Source organism: Leucopleurus acutus, assembly GCF_964270905.1.
Source record: "Leucopleurus acutus genome assembly, chromosome: 8".
Lineage (NCBI taxonomy): Eukaryota > Metazoa > Chordata > Mammalia > Artiodactyla > Delphinidae > Leucopleurus > Leucopleurus acutus.
The window spans coordinates 30403085-30420211 of NC_139151.1; the positions used below are offsets into that span (position 1 = coordinate 30403085).

Consider the following 17127-nt stretch of genomic DNA (forward strand, 5'->3'; position numbering starts at 1 on the left):
CCACCAGACCCTGCCCAAACCACACACTCATGAGCTAAATAAATGATTGTTCTTGTTTTCAGCCATTAAGTTTCAGGGTAGTTTATTACGTAGTAATAGATAGCTGATAGGTCAGGTTTTCACATTCTAAGTTTTATGCTTTTCCTGTTGTAGAAAGAGAGCTCCTTTATATAGTGTTTAATTACATAATGTAAGTTACTGGTAGGCAACCTTTAAGGTGCTCCCAGTGACCCCTGCCACTTGGCATTCATCTCCATCCTTGTGAAATTCCCTCACCTTGAGCATGAACTGGTTTTAGGGAGTTGCTTCTAAGGAAAGAATATGGCAAAAGTGATGAGAAGCCACTTCTGAGAGTAGGGTACAAATATTGTGACTTCTGTCTAGCTCACTTTCTCTTCATCTCTTCCTTGTTCACTCTGTGTGAAAAAGTTGCATACTGTGGGTTGCTTTATGTAGATGCCCGTCTAGCAAGGAACTGATATGTCCAGTCAACAATAAGTGAGGACCTGAGGGCTGCCAACAGCCATCCCATAAGTGCTCTGAGAGGCTGCAGTAATTGCAGCCCTGGTGACTGCAGACTTGTGGGAGACCCTAAGACAGAACACCCAGCTAAGCTACCCCCAGATCCCGACTCACAGAAACTGTAATGTGATAACTTTTCATTGTTTTGTGTCACTAAATTCTAGGGCAATTTATTACACAGCAATAGATTAACTAAGAGAACTATCAATATTAGTGTCAGATGTAATACTTTCATTCAATACATATTCAAATCCTTATTGTCCATCCATTCAGCAATTACTGAGAGCCTATAATGTGCAGGCATTATAAGGTCCTGGCTATCATGGAGCTTACATTTTACTGGGGGATAAAGGCAATATACTTATTTCTAAATATATTATAAGAAAAAGACTACACAGTGCTAAATCCTATGTAGAGAATTACAACATGATATGTGATATGACCGAAGTAATATGAAATGATAGTGATATGATAGAAGACTATGAGGAATAAAATCTTCACCCTAAAGAGCATTAGAAACCAGTAAAGGAGATACACAGCTAATGTCCCTGATGGTGTTTTAAGGATGACTTATATAGCATGTTTCTGGAGCTAAGAGGAAAACAATGATTTAATCAAAGAAATCTTAGTAAAGGAAGTACTGTGAAGCTTTGAAAGTTGTGTTGAATTTTGACAAAGGTAGACATAACTGGAGGGGACTTTTTAAGCTAACATTTATGTGTTAGTAACTGTGCTGAGTTTTGGATATGTACCAGAAGCAGGTACTATTGTAATTTCCATTTCACAGAGGAGAAAATGGAGACACAAAGAGAACAGCATATCCAAAATCACAGAGCTGGAAAATGGCAAGTCCAAGATGTGAACCCAGATAACCTAACTCTAGAGTCTGTCAGCATTAATTCTGCCTCCAACGTATTTTACATTTCTATAATGTAATTTCTATATTACACCATTTGAGATTTGTCAACTGAAAAAAAATGCACAATGTGAGAGTTGTGCATTAAGTTTTACTTGGGGCAAAATGAGGACTATAGCCCGGGAGACAGCATTTCAGATAGTTCTGAGAAACTGCTCCAAAGAGGTAGGAGGGAAGGTGTATGATTTTGTGTGTGATTTTGATGAAGGAGGAGTACATGTAATCAAGCACATATTTTTTGCAGAAGGTTGCTGCTAGTTTTGTGAAGATTCAACATGACAATTATGTATTGGGAATTAAAGTTATAATTATGGGGAAACTAAGGCTTAGAGTAGGTTTATTTAACTAAACTATTTTTTTTAATCTAAATGGTAGAGAACTTGAACCCAGGTCTAACTCTAAATGTAAACTTTTTGTTATCCCATGCTTTTCATGAAAGATGTCATAAAAGCAAAACAGGATACAAGCAGATTTCCTAATTCACTCTTTTTCAAGCATCAATTAATTAACTGACAACTCAGCAATAACCTGTTAAATAGCTGCTATTTGTCAATCATTTGTTAGGTCCTGTGGATACAAAGTTATAACACAATCCCTGTTCACAGAAGTTTGCACTAGAAGGTGAAATAAATAATAAAAGAAGACAGCTACAGACAATACAGTAAGTTCCCCGATAATGACAAGCACTGTGCTCGTGAAACACAGATGTAAGGTACACCAAATTCAAACTGTGCCTAAGGACAAGAGTCAGGAAAGGCTTTCTGGTGGAGATAATGCTTGAGGTGAGTCTCAAAAGATAAACAGCTTACAGTAAAGTAAAGAAGGACAGTAAGAAAAGGAAGGGGCATTAATAAAAAAGACATGAGACAACTGGGCTGATGGTCAGACCATGAAGCTTTTGAATGTTTATACTGAGGAGCTTAATCTGGAAAGCAATGATAAAACTAAATTACACTTTAACTAGGGAAGTGACACAATCATATTTGGATTTTAGAAAGATTATCCTAGTAGAAATAGGGAGAACAAGCATTAGGGTGATGAAACTGCAGTCAGAGAGGTGAATTAGGAAGGTACTGTAGAAACACTTGTGCAGCACTTGCATGTGCAGGCACTGTCCTCAGCATTTCACCTGTATTAACCCTTCAGACTTCACATCAACCCTCTGAGATGGATAGTTATTACTCCCATTACGAACATTTAGAAACTAAGGTAGAGAAAGGTTAAGTGACCTGCACAAGTAAACATTCTAGTACATAATCTTGGATGTTTTAAGTTCCACTCCGCAACCTTAATATGTTTACTATATGAACTTTAAAAAAAAGGACCACAGTTAGTAAGTCTTTTCCCTTTTCATTTAATAACGTAATTATCTATACTACTGACAAACACCACTATCCTACTAATAAAAATGACGTGCTGATCATCACACATGAGTGAGACACTGGTAATCCAGTATCTGCACACTGCTGAAGTTAAGCCAACACTGGATTATAGTTTTTGGAAATGAATCGACTTTCATCGGACTCAAGCTTATTGCAGTGTCTGACACAGGGAGACGGCATGGAAATTGCTATTTATTTCAAGCACTAGAAGTTGCACTGGGATTTCACTGTAGGTGGGAAAACAGAATTCAGATTACATTTTTTTTAAAGAAAAGGAAAAAGGAAAAAAATATATAGTTCATTGTAATTTCAATTTCACATGAAGTGATTAACCCATATGGGCAGTTTACAAACTATCACTAACTCCTATACTAGCCATAAGTTACAAATTTGTACAATTAATTAAATTAGCTAAAATCCATTTTACACACATATACATGATTAGAGAGTTATATTTCAGAAGGATAAAGATAGCTGCAGAGTAAAACACTCTAATAATAGAGCCCTTACTATATAGAGAGAGTCTAATAGAATAGCCTCTCTTCTATTTGGAAGAGAAAGTATAACTCAGAAGATAATTTGTGATAAAAGTTAGAATGCATTCTGATTTAATCTTACTAAGACCTTTACTTAGAGCCAAAGATTTCAATTTTCTTAATAGTACAGAGAAACAATCTATAAAACAGCACCAGAACAAACTAAGGACTTTCAGATACAAGAGATTTATTTAACTGAACTATTTTCTTTTAAAATATGAATCCTATTTTAAAAATCTTTTTATTTTGTGTCTTCCCTTTAAAGAGGATCATATTATTTGCTTTCGCAGGACATGTAACTTCTGTTTTCCATTAAAAAATTATAAAATACTTATGAAGAGATTATACTAAGTTATAAAACGTCTGGAAAGGTAGAAGCAATCCATTGATGGATGAATGGATAAACAAAATCTGATACAGACCTTCCTCGACTTACAGTGGGACCACGTGCAGATAAACCCATTGCAAGTTGAAAATATTGCAAGTTGAAAATGCATTTAACACACCTAAACCACCAAACATCATAGCGTAGGCTAGCCTATTTTAAACGTGCCCAGAACACTTACATTAGCCTATGGTTGGGCAAAATCATCTAACACAAAGACTATTTTATAATAAAGTGTAGGATATCTCAAGTAATTTATGGAATACTGCGCTGAAAGTGAAAAACAGAATGGGTGTATAGATAAAGAATGGTTGCAGTGTATCAGTTGTTCACCCTGATGATTGAGTGGCTGACTGAGAGCTGCAGCTCTCTGTGCTGCCCAGCACTTTGAGCATAAGGTACCACATATTGCTAGCCAGGGAAAAGATCAAACTTCAAAATTCAAAGTATGGTTTCTACTGAATACATATCATTTTTGCCTCATCATAGAGTAGAAACCACCTTAAGTCGGGGACCATCTGCATATACATACAATGGAAAATTATTCAGCACTGAAAAAAAAGGGAAATACTGACACATGCTACCATATGGATGAACCTTGAGGATATTATCCTTAGTGATACAAACCAGTCACCAAAAGACAAATGCTGCTTGATTCCACTTATATGAGGTACCTAGAGTAGTCAAATTCATAGAGATAGAAAGTAGAATGGTGGTTGCTGGGGGCTAGGTGGTGGGGGAATGGGAAGTTGTTTAAATGGGTAGCGTTTCAGTTTTGTAAAATGGAAAGAGTTCTGGAGACTGGTTGCACAACAGTGTGACTGTACTTAACATTACTGAACTGTACACTTAAAATGGTTAAAATGATAAATTTTATGATATATGTTTATTGCCACAATTACAAAACTTCATTGGAAAAATGTGAGAAAGGAAAAGAAGAAAGCAGTTTCCTTCTTGAGTCTATGTCAACATTGTGTGCTTGATAATATTTTTGTTACCCACTTTGAGCTCACTGAATACAGAGACCGTGTACTATGTATTATTCCTATCTCTAGGGCCTGGCATGGTATAGAGAGTCCATGGTAGATGGTCAATAAATGTTTGCTGAATATTATTTATTATATCATCCAATTACTAATTTTTTAAAAAAAATCCCAGCTCCTCCTCCATCCTTGCACATTTTGAAAAAAATAGAGTTATAAATAAGATGTCCATACATCCAATTTGCCTAATGATCCCTATTGTCCCAGAGTTCCATCCAGGTAGGAGTCCCTTTCACTCTTAAAACTATAGTTTGGGTGATAAATTTGAAGGTCACTATAGTTATTTAAAAAATTCAAATTTACATAACAATTTGAAGCCAAGAGGTCAATTTAGGGATTGAATCATGACCTCATTAGCACAAAAATTTAACTAAATTAACCCAGAATTACCAAAAAAATTGAAGAGTCAAGCAAGGAAATAAACAAACCAGATAACTGGTAAAACATTGCTGTTGTGATGAGTAGTACAGCATACCAAAATAATTTTAAAGGCACCTTGAGAAAGGATCTGATGATTGAAAATGGCTATTGGTGGAGAATGATAAATTCTATTAAAAATGTATGTACATTTTAAAACAAGTATTATTTAATATCTGTCTTTCCAATATGTAACAGATTCATAGCTTCCTCAGCATAGCATACACATACAACTGGAAGTATTAAAAATACTTATAATGAAGCTTTGGGAAAGATGATAAGTTAATCATCAAATATGTTCAGCATGTAAAATGATCTATAAATTTTTCCATCTAATAAAATCTAATAAAAACAGATTAAATGTATATTTACTTCTGTGAAATTTATTTCAAAATAATGTTCAACATGTTGAACATACGTCGAATATATGTTTTTACATTCTCTGAGATTTTAAGAATTTATGGATTCTTTCTGCAATGTTTTCTGTGATAAACTCATTTAGGACAATGTCATGTTGGTATAATTAAATATATGTATATTTTCTTGATAAAGTGTCTATTCAAATCTTTTTTCTCATTTTAAAAATTGGGATGTTTGTCTTTGCATTTTCGAATTGATTTCTTTTTAATATTTCTGGATATATATTCCTTGGTTAGAGGTATGTCTTGCAAATCTTTTCCCCTAGTCTGTGGCTTACTTTGAATTTTCATAACGGTGTGATCAATTTGGGGATAATTTTTGTATATGTTTGGAGGTACAGGTGTATGTATTACTATTATTATTATTAGGCTTTTGGCTATTTGATTGTTTTACTACCATTTGTTAAAGAAATTTCCCTGTCTCCATTTAATTGCCCCAGTATATTTGGTGAAAATTAATTGATCATATATCTGTGGGTCTATTTCTGAACTCTTTATTCTGTTCTATTGAGCTATATACCTATCTTTCTACCATTACCACACTGCTTTGATTATATCTTAATAAGTCTTGAAATCATGAAGAGTAAGATCTTCCATTTTACTCTTCTTTTTCAAAACTGTTTAGGCTACACTAGGTCTTTTGCATTTTATTCAAATTGAATTCTCAATCACTATAAAAAAATTCTACAGAGGATTTTTATCAGGACTGTGTTGAATCTCAGGATCAATCTGGAAAAGACTAACATCTTAACAGTAATAATGGGTCTCCTGATCTGTGAGCACAGTACAACTTTCACTGCATCTTTCCATTTATTTAGGTCTTTTTAAATTTCACTCATCAATGTTTTGTAGTTTTCAGTATGTACAAAAGTTTTACACATCTTTTGTCAATTTTATCCTGATATATCATCTTTCTGCTATTATTACAAATGGTACTTTTATATTTCAATACTCAATAGTTTGTTTCCAGGATATACATCATTTTTAATGTGTTTACCAAAAGCTTGCTAAACTTAAACTCTCTTACTAGCCTTAGAGCTTTTATATTTCTTAAGATCTTGTGAATAGTTCATTATATCCTCTACAAAAAAAAAGATAGGTTTCCTTCTTCCTTTCCAGTTTGTATGGCTTTTATTTCTTTTTCTTAACTTGTTGTGCTAGCTAGGACCATCAGTATAATGCTGAAAAGAACTGGTGAGACCTCAATGTTTTATTAACAATCTTAGGGGGAAAACATTCAGTCTTTTACTCTTATGTTAGCTATAGGTTCTTCATAGGTGACCTTTATCTGGTTAAGAAGGTTCACCTCAAATTCCAATTTAGTGAAAGGTTTTGTCATGACTGGATGCTGAATTTTGTCAAATGCTTTTTCTGTCTCTATAAAGATAATCACGATTTTTAAAATTAGTTATTAAAATGGTAAATAACATCAATTTTTTTTATTAACTCAAACTTGTATTCTTAAGATAAACCACACTTGGCTATCCATTTTTATATTTTTTTTGATTCAATTTGTTAAAATATTGGTAAGAATTTTAGTGTCTATATTCATGAAGGAAATTAGTCTGTAGATTTCTTTTATTATGATGTATTTGTTAGGTTTTATTACCAGGCAATGCTGGTCTCACAGAAAAAGCAGGGAAGTATTCCTGCCTCTTCTATTTTCTGAAATAGTTTACAGATTTGGTATTATTTCTTCCTTAAATATTTGTTAGATTTCACCAGTGGATTCTAGGAGCTCTCTTTGCTGGAAGGTTTTTAATAACAAATTCAACTTCCTTAATAGATATAGGCTATGGGTTACCTATTTCTTCTTGAATGAGCTTCGGTAGTTTCTATCTTTCAAGGAATTTGTACATTTCATCTAACTTCATCTAAATATATTCTCTTATCATGGCAAATGATGGTTATAAGTGAGGGATACTGAAGCAGAATTCCAAGATACTAGAGACTCTGGGTTTTTGCGGGCCCCTTTGTTCTTACATAGATCAATAGAAACTGATTTCCATTTATAAGTATACATAATCAAATTTTTAATTGTAAGTAAAGCTAGAGATGAGGGGGTGGGGCAATTCCATCCTAGTATTTAGTAGGCCTGTGGAGATGAGTATGTGGAGTTCAGTCTTCATAAGGCTGATATCTGCCTCTTGTTACAAAGACTACCATCTAGCTTCATGATCAAATTAACAAAATATGCAATGAGAGATGAAGTGCAAAGAATACTGATCTAGGAAACACAACGTCAGGACTGCAGTACGGGCTTTGACACTTTACCAGAATACCAACTCCTTTCAGCTTCAGTTTTCTAATCTAAGTAAAAGGAAGGTGATGAGAGTAGAAAATTAGATGAGGGCTACACAAGTGCACCATAACTGGTAAAATGTTATATAAAACATAAGCTACTACTTTATTCTAATGGAAAAATGCTAATTATTCAACATTAATAATTATCATTTGGTAAAATAGTTTGGGTATGACTTTTCTAAGAACTTATTTGTATAAAGGTAGGTAAATTTTAAAAGGGGGGCCTTTAAGAAAACATGGGGTCTCCAACCATTTTATAAGAACCATTTCATCTTTCCTTTTCTCCCAAAGACTGGGAAATCAATGACGGAGGTGGCACAGGTGGTTACGAAGTGGAGTGGGGATGGCACAAGATGAGGAAGCAGGTGCTACTGACATTTTTATGAGACTTCTGACTACAGAACAGCGTTTCTCAAACCTTAGCATGCATCAGACCCACCTCAAGGGATGGATAAAAAACAGATTGCAGGGCAGCACACTTAGAGTTTACGATCCAACAGTCTGAGGTGGGGCCTGAGAATTCATAATTTTACCAAGTTCTCAGGTGATACTGATGCTTTTGGTCTTGAGACCATGCTTTGAGAGACACTGCTATAAAGAAGACCATGGCAGAGAAAGGAGTGAAAGGAAAAACCTGTCTAGCAGAGATCTTAACTCTTAGATATCCTGAAGTTATATAATAAAGCTTTATGTGTGTGTATATATATATTTTAAGACAGTGCATCTTTTTCCTTCAATTTTAAAAACTGTCAGTGATCTGAAAAAGGTTAAACACCAGTTGTTTGGAAACTTATTTTAAAGAGTCAGGATCCATTAGCAATTGTGCTGTATTGTTGAGTGACTCCCTGATTTAAAAAATTAAAAAGCCATTTAGTGTTACTACCCAGTACATTAGGATAAACTGAAATATACAGGAAATACTTACATTAGCTTTTTAAAAAAGCAACGTAATCTATTAATTTCTACAAAGTGGTAATACCCTTAGTGATTGTTTAGTAAGAAAGATGAGGTAATTTAGTGTTCTATCTTTTCAATTTTTGCATATCTTTTAAATCATGATTTAAAGCCTTTGTTCTAATATGTAAAAGAAAAATAACAATATTCTACAATATCATTGTCCTTAACAAACAAATTATAAGTATTGTAACTTTTTACAAAAAAAGTTTCAGTAGATCACCAGAAAACTGTCAAGGAAATAAAAGTCATAATTCTCTTTAGGAAAATTCTTAGTCCAATCATTTCAGATACAGTAAAGAAAATGTCAAGTACTGAACTATTTCCAAAATTACATTAAATCATATCACATAATTCAAAATTTGTCACATTCAAATGTAATAAAACATTAAACTTTTATCGTGAAATAAATGCGATAGTACTAAATTCAAATTTTTGGTAAAGCTAATTAGAAAGTAAATGTCAAAATTATTTTACTGATCTTATCCTAGTGAAAGTCAGCTGAGTCTCATTTGAGTTTCACCAAACACCCTGAAATATTTCCAAAGCCACTATCTGTGATAGAATTTAAATATGCTTTGTAAAACACATTTTTTATCCTTTGAAAGAATTTTAACAAATTCACTTTCATGCAAATTATACAAATATTTCAAAAACAGTGATATTTCAGAGGCTATATTTCTTAAATCAAAGTGTAATGTAGAATACTTAATTTAATAAATTAACAATGAGATTGCATACATCTTACATAAACATATTTTTAAGAAATAAGTCATCAGGTCCTGTTGCTATACCAAATAAGAAATACTTAGCAGATCTTAATGGGCCAAGGGAAAAGGAAGAAATGTTATAAAGAATTAAAGCTCTATGACCCTTTTCTAAAATACCATTCTTTGGTCTTATTCAAGGAAAATGTTTCATATAATAAAACCCATTTAGTTCTTTGTTATCTGTTAATATTGTAAGCCACATTATATTACAATCATAAAAAATAATTTAAGTTATTCATTTTTTTCAAGTGTTTATGCCAAAGATTACCCAGATGGTTAACAGTAGAAGCAAAACAAGAAACCATGTTTGCCATTACCTTCCATATTTTTCATTAATATTACATAGAACCCTCTTGAACTACCCTGTTCTATGCCTTAACGACCTCTAACTGAGATGAATAAATAGTAACGTACATGGTGTCCCTACTTCTATAAACTCATTTTGCACAATTTTATCAGATGAATGCTCCAAAAGCTGTTTTTCACACAATGACATTCTCTTAAAGTAACAGTGACAAAAACAACTAACATTTAGAGGGTACTTCCTATGTGTCAAGCACTTTACTCATGATATAATTTAACTTTCATAACAATCCCATGATGTAGGTCCCTTTATTACTCTCATTTGACAAATGGGAAAGGTAATGTATTGAGAGGTTTAAGTGACCCACCCAAGGTCACACAGCTACTAAGTGGTAGAACAGAATGAAAGAGACAGACCTATTCTGGAAGCCACATTCCTAGCTATTTTATTACATTATATCTACATGAAAATATTCTTATTGCCTATAGCATTTAATCCAAGCTCTTCTCTTTGGCTTTAAAGACTTCAAAATCTGATGTAACCTTAATTTTACTACAGTTCTTTGTACACCAGTCCCACTGGACTTACTGTTCTCTTCTACACAAGTCATGTTCTTACATCATCATTATTCTCCTCTTACACTGAATGCAACTATAATTGGTCTATACCATACATTTTGACCTTATACAGCATGTAGTTGGATTTTAAAGAAATACACTCTCATGAGTATTTATCTTTTCACAAATAAATTTAAAACATTTACATTTATGATGACAATCAGACCTGCCTAGATTCAAATCCTGACTTTGTAAACTATTCATTGTGTGACTCTGGTTAGGTTATATAATGTCCCTCTGCCTTAGGTTTCTCACAGTAAAATGCAATAACACAGCACCCTCTTGTAGTGTTAATGTGGTGATTAAATGAGTTAATTAATGTAATTTTAAACTTCTTAGAACCCTTTCCCACTGGTTCCTTCACTGTGTCATGAAGCTTTCATGACTGATAATATATCTACTTCAAATTATAAACAAATTAGTTATAGTTTATAGTACAATACTACAGTATTCTGATAATCACAGTTGATAAATAGAGATAAAAATTTATATACAAAGAAACAATGCAAAGCTGAGATTCTTTTCCAGGGTAAAAGAAAAAGGAACTAAGCTTGATGGAATAGATCTTTTTGTATATGTGAAAAAGAATATTACAACAGACTGAAAGTTTCTGTCCCCCCCAAATTCATATGTTGAAACCCTAAACCCTGATGTGATGATATTTGGAGATGAGGCTTTGGGGAATTAATTAGGTCATAAGGGTGGAGGTTTCATGATGGAATTAGTGCCCTCATAAGAAGAGACAGGAGAGAGTTTGCTTTTTCTCTCATTCCTCTCTACTATGTGAGGACACAGCAAGAAGACAGCCATCAGCAAAACAGGAAGCAGGTCTCACCATACACCAGATCTAATAGCAACTTGATTTTAGACTTCCTAGCCTCCAGAATTGTGAGAAATAAATACTTGTTGTTGAAGCCATCCATTCTATATTAATTTGTTATAGTAGCCTGAATTAAAAGAGAAATCTTTTTTATGATAGGGAGTAAGATATAGGAAGTTCTAGGAAGCCTACCTTTTATCTTCAAACAGAGAAGACTATTAGGTTGACTACTAGAGATTTCTCTATATTGAGGGTAAACAGCAGGGAGAAACAAAAACAAAAACAAAAACACTTTTCTTTCTAAATTCCTATAGAGCTCTAGTGAAATCTTTTCCAGATGCCAAGTTCTACAAAGATTTTTTTTCCAAATAGCTAAAGTGAATCTATATAAGATGCTCCATATTTTTTGTTTCTATCCAATGGATCTGAAATAACATGGATTTTAATGTTATTTACAATGGTCCAATTACTCAGCAAGAGATGTGTTGATTTCCTTTTCCTCTGCTTATGATTTTTCTACTCGGTAACCATCCTTCCCTTACTTGTAGTAAATGTGTTACAGATGGAGGTGAATCTATTCCCAGCTCCGGGTTAGGCATTTGGCTAAAGCCCTAGCCAATGAGAGCTTTGCATACCCTGCCCACAGAACTAGTATGGGACTAGGCATAAAACACAAGCCATTCTGTATGAATCAAAGCTAATCCCAAGATTTTTTGCTTGAGTTGCCAAGAAACAGGTGTTCTTTCTGTTGGACTTAGAACTCAGAGGATATAAGACTCGGACTGCTGGGGTACCACCACGTGTAGAGGACCCGCCCAAAAGTGAAATTAATATGGAGGATGTACACATACACACACAGACACACAGACACACACACACAATATGACTAGAGCGGTAGATAAATAACACCAGCTGAGATCCTAATGACAATTTTAAGCTCCTGCTAAGCTGATTTAACGCTAGCTACCCTTGGATCCTTCAGTTACTACAGCCAATTAATTCCTATATGGCTTAAGCTACTTTAACTTGGGTTTTCTGTTATAGTTATGGTTTACAGTAAACTGTTAGACTCCTGACAAATGTATACCTGATGGAAAAGCCATTCACATTAATTAAAAAACCCCACATATATATATAGTATTGGCTCACCTTTTGGTTTAATAAAGCACTTGCCAATTTCTGTACTTCTGAACTCAGTAAGGTGGCTCCTCTGATGACTTTGCTGAGAGCGGCAAGAGACTGATGAACACTTTGTACTAAGCGAATGGCATTAAATTGTTCAAGAATGATGAATGATAATATTGGAGATCCTTGTCGATCATTAGGAGGCAACACTTTCTGATGAATCAGGTTTGAATTCTAAAAAGATAATACATCATGTCATATTTACTGAAAAGTAACACAAATCACTGATACATTAAAACATTCAAAAGTTATTAAAACCTTTTGCTGGTCTATCTTGTTTTGAAATACTCTCTTTTATGACTGGCCAAATTTATTAAATCTGTAAATACATAGGAAGGGAATTCTGCAGTTCACCAACACTGAAGTGGTGTGGGGGTAGGAACTGAGAAAAGGGAACCATGCTCAGAAGGAGCAGTCAATACAGGTGGAAAATGGTAAGAATGGCACACTGTAAGCCAATGCAAAGAGAGCAGCAGAGCTAAATTACCACTCTACCGCTGTAAGGAGAGCAGAAGGAATCATGGCTATGAAAAATATGTGAATGGACATTTAATTCAATTTGAAAATTACCTGTATGTATATTTGAAAAATCACACCAAAGATCTTGTACCAGTGAATATTATATCTTAGTATTTATTTCTACGTCTATATTTTAACAGAGGCTCTGATACATAGAAATTCTAGGGCTTCTCAAATTGTTAAGAAAAACTCAAGGAATCCCAGATGTTTCTAAATAGCTTATGTGGTTAGGAGGAAAAAAAAAATCACCTTCAATAGTATTCTAAAAGTGTCAAAGAACTGTCAAGAGATAAATCTGGGAAGCCCTGTACTCTTACCTACTCTCCATTATCTTAATTTTCTCTATATATTCTGCTTACAATCCTAGTTAAGGATCCCCTCTCTTTGTTCTAATGGTTGTCACATTCATATCTTCCATGAGAGCACTGTCTCTTTTTCATGTAATCTGGCATGATAATTTAATATCATAAAATGGTGATCTAGCATGGCTATTGCCATTAAATAAATAATCATGAAATAAATTTTATTGGCATGAGATCATTCCTGAGGATAGATTTAGGCTATGAGTTCAAATTTAGGCATTTTATTTCTATTATTGCTATATTTAAAATATTAAAGCTGCTGAAATCATTTTTGATAGACATAAAAATGTACATAAATATACCCACTTAAATAAATAAATGGTGGTGAACTCAAAACTAAATCTAGAAGAGAAAAAGAGTATAATATTATGAAAATTAATTAGAATTAGTACCCCCTAGATTGAAATTAACTATCTGAACCAGAGCATGCAATAAATAACACTTAACACATCTCCAACCTCAATCAATTAAATAATAAAACTGACATAAAATTTAGGTTATAGACTTTCCATAGCTCCTTATATTAAAAACCATTCCTGGAAGTGAATAATATGCGGTACTTAAATCATTATCAATCTTATACTAAGACTGAGAAAGATTAGCAAATAATAATTTAGTTTATGGATTTTTATCCATCCTATTAAACTGATGAGACAAATTTGCACTGTTTGCACTATTACTTTATAGAAGAAGAACACCCAAACTTAGGTCATTCAAGCAAGATTCCACTTCTCTATAATGTAAGAAAACAGCAAACTTACCGAACTGTTAAAAAGGCTGATTTAGGGGAGTAACTATCAAAATTACTTAAAATTCAAATAGAGTTCAAGTAAGAACTATGGTCTAGAGATGTGCAGTTAGTGTAAACTACCAGATGAATTTCAAAGACTTAATATGAAAAAAGGATGCAAAATACCACATTAATAATTTTTTATATTGATTACATGTTGAAATGCTAATATTTTGAATGTATCAGGTTAAATAAAATGTATTATTAAAATTAATTTCACTTGTTTCTTCATACTTATTTAAATGTGGCTGCTAGAAAATTTTAAATTACAAATACGGCTCCCATTTGTGTTTCACATTATATTTCTATAGCATAGTGCTCGTCTAGTAAATGATGGAAGTTCAGCAATAAGAACAGAAGGACAGAGGAGAAAACAGCATATAGCAGGGTCTCAAAAAGTGTTTGATTAATGAAAGATGAAAAAAATTGTGAAAAAAATGAATAGTAAGACACACTGTGATATAAGCTTTGATAAATTAATGACTGAGAAAAATATAGCAGAAGACATCAAAGTATATTGTAATATATATTATAATGTAATCCATTTCCTATAGGCCTTCACAAAATTTTGATAAAAAATTAATGTAAAATAACTCTAACACAAAAATAAATGTACATACCTTATACATTCTAAAAGGATGAAGTATAGAGAAGATTTATAGCAGTAGTAACATGTTAGAGTATTACATAAACTTAAAACAAAAAAAAACTTAAATTAAGTATTATTTACAATTCAAATAGCTAAAATTACCATGAGTAAATTATAACTCATCATTATAGTACGCTTTTTAGTGAAACTATCAAGGGATGACAGTCATATCTTTAATCAATTGGTTATAAGAAAAGCTTTTTCTTTTTTCACAAATACAATTGATTGAATCATGTACCTTTTTTTTTAACATCTTTATTGGAGTATAATTGCTTTACAATGGTATGTTAGTTTCTGCTTTATAACAAAGTGAATCAGTTATACATATACATATGTTCCCATATCTCTTCCCTCTTGCGTCTCCCTCCCTCCCACCCTCCCTATCCCACCCCTCTAGGTGATCACAAACCACCTAGCTGATCTCCTGTGCTATGCAGCTGCTTCCCACTAGCTATCTATTTTACATTTGGTAGTGTATATATGTCCATGCCACTCTCTCACTTTGTCACAGCTTACCCTTCCCCCTCTCCATATCCTCAAGTCCATTCTCTAGTAGGTCTGTGTCTTTATTCCTGTCTACCCTGAAAAAAAAACATAATTCAAGAAGAGTCATGTACCAAAATGTTCATTGCAGCTGTATTTACAATAGCCAGGAGTTGGAAACAACCTAAGTGTCCATCATTGGATGAATGGATAAAGAAGATGTGGCACATATATACAATAGAATATTACTCAGCCATACAAAGAAACGAAATTGAGATATTTGTAGTGAGGTGGATGGACCTAGAGTCTGTCATACAGAGTGAAGTCAGTCAGAAAGAGAAAAACAAATACCGTATGCTAACACATATATATGGAATCATGCACTTTTGAAGGGTATCTTTGACATTTTAAAGTTTATTTTGTCATTAAAAAGCTAAGTGTATTCACAGAAAATCATTATATAATTATGGAGCTGCTGGGGAAGAAAAGATTGTGGATATTTTAAAACTTAACTGTTAAGCAAGAAATATCTTTGGGGCAAGAAAAAAGCTAGTCTAATTTTGGTGCAATTTAGGTATTAATCCAGAATTTTGTGTTTTAACTAGAATAGTTTCCTAAGTGAGATAACGACTTTAGACATAAGTAAAATGGATGACACATGGAAGTACTACTCTTTCTGTTCTTTGGGTTTTTTAAAATAATAATTATTATTTTGAGCTTTTTGAAAATGGTTCTCTCTCAGAAAGAATTTTTGTCACTAAAGGAAACTTAAGCAATGACTAGGCTAGAGATTAGCAAGTTTTTCTGTAAAGGTTCAGATAGTAAATATGTCAGACTTTGTGGGCCATAAGGTCTTTGTCGTAACAACTCAACTCTGGCTGTTGTAGTGTAAAATAGCCACAGAAAATATATAAACAAACAGGCATAGCTGGCTTTCAATAAAACTGTATTTATAGAAATTGGCGGCAGGTCAGATTTGGCCCATGAGCTGTAGTTTGCAAACCTCTCAAGTACACTACCACTTATTCAAAACATTGTGAAGATTCAGGTATTGGTCTAGATAACATCAGAGTCCTTTCCAAATCTGCAATTCAATGAAATTAGTAACATGTGAATTATAGTTTCTATGTGTATATTTACCCATGACTATAAAACAGTAATCAACAACTGGACAGACATATTTTTTTTCCATGTCATACGATCATGTCTTTGTCCAAGATATGTTTTCTATGATAAGAAAACTATTAAAAGACTCAATAGTCATTTTAAAAAGCAAAAAAGGAAATCAGAAATATTAGAAACAAAGGTGTGTTGGCTCTATGAGTTATAGAAAAGGGGGTAATATCTTCACTTCCATGTGGTAGAAATTTTACTTTTGCCCTCCAGTAACCCTTCAATTCCTCTTTAGCTAATAATTTTCTAATATCTCTCTGGGAAGAAACAAACTTTCCGAAGTCTAAGCCCATATGGTTCTGGTGAAGTTGATTCAACTCAATTCCAGAAGCTATCAATAGTATGTGACTTAGAGCTTAACTAATCAAAGCATTCCACTGTCCTAACCATAGTCAGGACATTCCATGTCCTGTCCATAGATGGGCAGATTACCAAACAGAGATAAAAAAATGCAAAAAGAATCTTGTCTGGGTCTTCTGATAAAGAGATACCTGTTTCTTTCCACTAGACCTGACCTTAAGAGATCATAAGGTAGAGAACAGGTGTAGTCATTTTGTGACAATAAAGAGAGAGGCTG

General features: G+C 33.4%; 1 protein-coding gene across 1 annotated transcript in view; it reads right to left on the reverse strand.

Moving 5' to 3' along the window:
- Positions 1-17127, reverse strand: part of LOC309964926 (cytoplasmic dynein 2 heavy chain 1-like) — a gene marked incomplete at both ends in the record, with an annotated part of 239188 nt that overhangs the window by 23448 nt on the left and 198613 nt on the right. The window contains one exon of the mRNA XM_082844100.1: positions 12539-12748. Within this exon, the coding sequence (XP_082700226.1) occupies positions 12539-12748 (210 nt within the window). The remainder of the gene's footprint in view (positions 1-12538; positions 12749-17127) is intronic.